General features: G+C 35.3%; 1 protein-coding gene across 1 annotated transcript in view; it reads left to right on the top strand.

The window, feature by feature from the left end:
- Nucleotides 1–1022: 1022 nt before the first annotated feature.
- The window catches only part of MINDY4B (MINDY family member 4B), a 19331-nt gene continuing 14058 nt past the window's right edge, over nucleotides 1023–6295 (top strand). The window contains exons 1-3 of the mRNA XM_072407951.1: nucleotides 1023–1179; nucleotides 2674–2801; nucleotides 2921–2948. Of these exons, the coding sequence (XP_072264052.1) occupies nucleotides 2680–2801; nucleotides 2921–2948 (150 nt within the window). The 5' untranslated portion in view covers nucleotides 1023–1179; nucleotides 2674–2679. The remainder of the gene's footprint in view (nucleotides 1180–2673; nucleotides 2802–2920; nucleotides 2949–6295) is intronic.

The following is a 6295-nucleotide window of genomic DNA, read 5'->3' as shown; positions in this document are numbered from 1 at the left end:
TACACATCTTGTTACAATTCAGTTTTTATAGCTTTTGAAAGTAAATAGGAAGCATCCTTGTGTCATCCTGCTACTGGGCATTGGAAATGCTAAAAAAAAAGACAACATAATTTTGCAGAAACTTTTCATAGATAATAATAAAACCACGTGGACTTTTATTGGATGTCCATTCTTTTTTTTATGTGAACATTTATCTGAACACAGAAGATAGGCTTGATGCAAACCATTTTAGCATTTTAGGAGAAGAGCTAATTGGGAAGCATAGAGGTGGAAATGTTATAGTCTTGGGTTGCTTGGCTGCTTCAGGACATGGGCAGTTATGAATTCTGCATTCTATAATGCATCAAGCATGCTTGATGAGAATGGGGCATCACCTGTATGAAAGCTGAACTATAAATAGATCCTTTAATTTAATAACAATCCAAAGCTTGCTAGCAAATGGTTAGAAATTAAGAAATGGATGACTAGACTTTTAAAAGTCCTGAATACTTTTAAAATGTTGTGAGGGGATTTAAAATGGGCAGTTCATGCAAGAAAACCCACAAAAATCCTGCAAATATAGGGATTTTGCATGGAGAAGTGCTTAAAAAAATCAATTACCAGAGACTAGTAGGGCAATTACTTAAAATACCAAAAAATAATTGCTGTGAAAGGGAGCAATACCAGTGTCCGGGGCCCAGGGTATACCTTATCATTATTTGAAGTGAGAAAGACAGCTTTCCTTGTGTTATTCAATTACATCACCTTATTTCTGTAGACACCGCTGAATAAAGATCCAATTTTACATAGGGTATATGTTGTTTAATGAATGAAAATATGTTTCCTCAGAGTCAGTTGTGTAGAATTCAGAACTGATAATTCTTACAAAAGAAGTTGTCCAGTCATCCTTGAACTGGTTGAGCTGTATTTTGGCATGCTCTGCGATTTACACTAGCAAACAGAGACAAAAATAATAGCTGAAGTATTTGTCTCCATAGTGATGGAGGGAGGTACATTCATTGTCACTCTCTAAACACTTGAAGGCTGTGCAGAGACATCTCAGTGCAAGGTTGGTAAACAATTCAAGGTTTCTTATCACATGGAAAGCTTTACAATACAAAGCTAATCAAGTTAGCAATAAGACAAAATCTGGAGCATAGCTGGTGATGACAAAGACTCTCCACATCGACCTGGAAAAAAGTGAGTTCACAAGTGTCCCATACTGCTCTCTGCTTTTACTGCTGCACAGTACACATTACATTTCAGGAATCACCCGAATGTCTACAAGTTCCCAGTATCAGTGTAAGAACCAGGCATGTCTGGCCCAATGACCACACAAACTAAAACCAATCTTTTAAGGGTTTTATTGGCTTTAAGACTACGTGGTTCACATTGTTCAGTTCTTTAGACCGCAGGGCTAAATTTCTAATTCCTATGTAGCAGTTTAATTAGGTAAAGACATCTCTTATATTGGAGAAAGTGGTAATCTGCATTCACCTGACTGACCAACTTCCTGTGTTTGACCTCTGGCTTGTTCTCTCCTGGCCAGAAACTCTCAATTTACAATTAATTATACCTTTGGACTATCCACTTGGTGCCAATGAACACATTCTGCCCTATATGCTTTCTACTGCATAGTGGATAGCTACTTTGTAGTTAACAGGTGACTGCTGGCAAAGATAATTACAATGTTTGAGATTTTAATGTAGTGCACAAAACATTACCAGGACACAAAATATACAGACAAAATCAACAGGTATTTGTCTGTACTTGCAGAAAATGTATTTAGCTGAAAAAGAAAACAAATGTAACCAGCACATCTAAGGACTGGTAAGCTGCCATATATCACAGTTTTGTTCTTGGGTTTTTACTTGGGTCTTATACTTTTTTATACTGAAATATTATTATATTGGAGATATGGCTTTTTACTTCTTTTTCTGTGCACAAACAATTGGGATAGGAAGGGGAAGAAATCCTTCTCAACTAGAATACAGACTGATATCAAACGATTCTCTATGCTATCAAAAACAAAATCTTTTTGACAGCTGGTAGGTTTTTTTTGGCTATAACAGAACAAGGAAAGGCTGAAGGTTTAAAGTACAGATGGCAATGTGAACACAAACCTTGTAATAAATTGGAGAAACAGCCAAGATTTGCTACCTAATCTTATCGGCCCAGAGAGAGTTAAAAAATGTATAATTACATTTTCTGTAAAGTCACTATCCTTATAATCCTGATTATTTTCCAGATGAGTCCTGAGAGTTGGTCTAGGTTAAGAAGGTGAACGTGTAACAACTGTTATTGAAAACCCTCAATCTCCATCCAAAATAGGACCTATAATAAAACGTGAAAACATTTATTCAGTTCAATTCGAACAACTAAATTATTCAGACCCCAGGGAACCAGATATGTAATACTAGGCTAAATCTCAACCAGTGATTTTGTGAAAATGTGAGGTGAACTATATTTATACAGCGAGAAAAAAGCAAAGAATACAAAAAAGAAAAGAGAAGTTTGTTGAACTCTGATAAAAGATTAATCATGATGTGTCGGTGTGAGTTTACAGCCCACTCAGTATAGTGACACCTTGTCAGTAAGTTTCAGGTTGGTCATTGTTAGGAATGCAACATCTACCAACGATGCGGGTTATAAAAAGAAGAAGCCAATTATTCTGTGTTTCCATGTCTCCTCCAGCTTCTGATGGAAAAGCAACCTGCAGACAGAACCCAGAAAGGACCAGACTTTAAACAAATGGAACTAGAAGACATAACCAGCAAAATTTCTGCACTTGATAAGTGGAGAGCTATATTCAGTTCCCACGGGTAAGATGCAGCTATACAATTTAGGAGAGACTAGGTAAAAATGTTTATAGTAAAATATTGTAGTGGTAAAATGTAGAAATCAGTTAACATAATCCAAAATTTCTGTTTATTGTTTGTAGGTTGGAGAACTGTAGACCAGCAATAAAGGTAATTTGTGTTATGTAGCTTATATACATTATAAAGAGTGAATATTATTAAAAATGGATGTTAATAAAATATGAAATCGTTACCAGCTAAAATACCAAATTATTACTAGGCAAAGCATATATATGTTCTTGGGGAAAGCATAAAAATTATCCTAAATTAAATATAAGATTATCCTGTGTTTTATATATGGTCACACAGAAGAATACTTGTGGTTAATATACATGGCAAAAATCATTTCAGACATAACGGGCCTGATTTATTAAAGCTCTTCAAGGTTGAAGAGGATAAAGGTTCATCAGTGAACCTGGGTGATCTAGAAATCCTGGAATGAAATTCCTAAAAGTGATTTGAAATTAGTTAGCAAATGTTTTCAATCCTGGACCTGATCTATTCCAGGTTTGCTGGATGACCCGGGCTCACTGACGAAAGTGTATTTTCCCCAGTCTTGGAGAGCTTTAATAAATCAGGCCCAATAAACATATGGTCTGACAGTCATGTTACATCTAATAGAAGCAATGATTATGATGGTGAACATATGCAGCTACTACATAAATATTAATCCTTTGTTTAGTGTATGGAAAAAAAACTTGGTTAACTTATCTTCTAAAACAGCAATGTATTTGAAGGTATCATTTGTTTATTCATGATTTATTTTATTGTCTAACAATACATGTTTATGCTTCACTAGTAATTTTATAGACTGGGGGGTCTATGGGGTAAAGTTCCCATGTACCTCAACGAAAAGACTATACAATCCTTTGGACAATGGACTATAACAGCCCTTCTTAACCTTTTCAATATTGGGTGACCCTTGAAATATTTTCCAGGTCTCAGGAAGACCCTGCCAATATTTCTTATATGCCCAGTCATGGTACATTAGACCTGCAGTCATTGACATGTTATTGCTAGTCGTTGGGAAGAATGTCACCCTCACAGGGTAGCCAATTAGATCAATGTTGTTAGTAGTAATTGGCCTGACAGGCACAAATTGATCATTACTAAGGGAACCCCTCACAATCTCTGGAGGAACTCTGGTTGACACAGGACCAGAGTGTGCCGAGACAGGTCTATTACAGAGGCATACAGTTTACAGGACTGTATATGCTAAGCTTTACTATCTACAACTAACTGAAATAATACAAAGAAAAATTATGCAATTTTAAGGCATAAAAAACGCTTTTTGGTAAGCAATGGGTTATGCTGACAGGAGTTCCTGTACGTATCTCTGCCATACTTCTCAGGGCAAACTACCGGTAAATTCTTTGTTCTTTTTTTACTTACAGAAAAGGAAATATATTGTGCAAACTTACATATAGATTTTAAAATGGAAGAAACAACAGATGCTTTTTTATCTGTTCTTTCATGACTTGTAATGTTTCCACAGGGAAAAATACCAGGTTTGCTGAACAGCAGGTATCGTAAATTGTCCCAAATCCAGCACTGTAGATCTCTAAAATCAGTATTAAAGTCAGTATTAGGAGAAGCCTTTGCACCTGCCTACATGGCAATATTTGCCTCTTAGGCACCAAGCACTGCATTATGGGAGGCTGAAGAGAATATGATTGTGTGTGTGGCAGAAATAGGCCAAGCAACACTGTCTCATTGTGTGCTATGACCCTGGCTTAGACCTGTAGCTTACCTGGAATTTTCCTTTGACCACCAACAACAGAAGGTGAGTAAATGCATCTGTGGACATCGACATTAAAGTAAACCTTTTGCTTTGCCTGACATAAGCAAATCTCAGATTAACATTATTGGGAACAGGTACATTAGGTACAATTTAACAATTTCTGTTGAACATAACCTCCCCTTTAAACATTTTAAACAAGGTGCACCCATGAAATGCTCTACTTTCCTATCATACCAGGTTTTTGCTTTCAATCAGTACACAATCAGTGCCACAATAAAAAATAAGTACTTCAATGGCAAATAAGGACTGGCCTTTCACTGCTGAGCTTCTAATTACTGGGAATGTATAACGACTTAGTTCACACTGCAATGTAATGCAGAGAGTAGCATAGCTTAGCAAAACAAATGTCTGCTTCACACACAATTTAAAGTTACAAATATAAACCAGAGAATATAGCTGTATACAGCAACGTTTGGTAAAGTAATTATAGCAGCTTTTATGAATTTGTAGCTGGAAGTTGTACTGTGATTGTTAAACACCAAGTATTTCCGATTGATGTCATAAACAAAATTATATTTATAAAGCAAATGTGGGGGTTGCCCATGCCTCAAATATTGAAGCCATGACAACTAGACAACTGTTATTTTGGACACAGGAGGAAGTGAGGGGAAATTCTTAGACAATTTTCCCCGGATGTATTTTTCCCCATTTTGAAATTTTCCCCTCACGTCTTTTTCAAAGGACAGCTCTAAATATAGGAATCCCCCTTTTTTCTGACATTGCTCAAAGAAAAAGGGTAAATCTTTACAATAATATCATAATGGCTGATGATTAGACATTTCTCTTTTCTGTCCAATAAAACAATAATTTTGGTTTTATAATTAATATTTTGCTTTTGCATATACTTTTACAATTAATTCGAAAGACAGAAATTCTGAAAAAGAAAAACATTCCAGCTTTACTCTTACCCATAATGTGTTAAGCCAGTGTTTAAACATAACAATATAAACAAATGAATATGCGTAAAAAATACAAAACCTGTTTCATGGGTGCACTTATAATTAAATATAGAATAAATAAATAAATAAAAACATTTAAAAACAAACCTATAAAAAATAAACATAAGTCAAATTGACCCAACATAATAATTTTTACTAGAAGGGGAAATGTTTTATTCCTAATGCATGTAAATATGTAGTGATTTAAGTCCTAAGAGGGGACACAAACTTCCTAGTGAAGCTCAGAGACTTAATTGTGGTTTGACCAAAGGTTTAGCCATACCAGAGTCATAATCAAGCCTGTGTATATTATTGTTTTTTAAAGTCAAAATATGTTAATTACAATCTTGCCTTACCCAGCAAGTGGCTGTGCAGAGACGCGAAAAAGCCTGTACAATGATTGTAGTATATTGTTTACTCTTCATATTGTACATCCTCTACTTTAATAGGAAAGGTCAGACAAAACAAGTTATGTGAACCCATTATATATCCAATAATTAAATTATTAATCTGATTCCTACATAAATAGGCCTATGTGTGACTAGCATTACAGTCTGTTTAATATATATCTGAGTATAGTATGCCTGCCTATACATTGTGCTAGATTGCCCAGCTAGTCTGTCCCAGGGTTCTTCCTGATAAAGGAACTAGGAAAACAATAATAAATACATATATGATAGCTGTTTTACCTGCTAAAGGATTTGTATTTCTGTTCACCC

The sequence above is a fragment of the Pyxicephalus adspersus genome, chromosome 4 (genome assembly GCF_032062135.1).
Source record: "Pyxicephalus adspersus chromosome 4, UCB_Pads_2.0, whole genome shotgun sequence".
Lineage (NCBI taxonomy): Eukaryota > Metazoa > Chordata > Amphibia > Anura > Pyxicephalidae > Pyxicephalus > Pyxicephalus adspersus.
The sequence above is the reverse complement of the archived record's forward strand: the minus strand, read 5'-3'. Positions and strand labels throughout refer to the sequence as shown.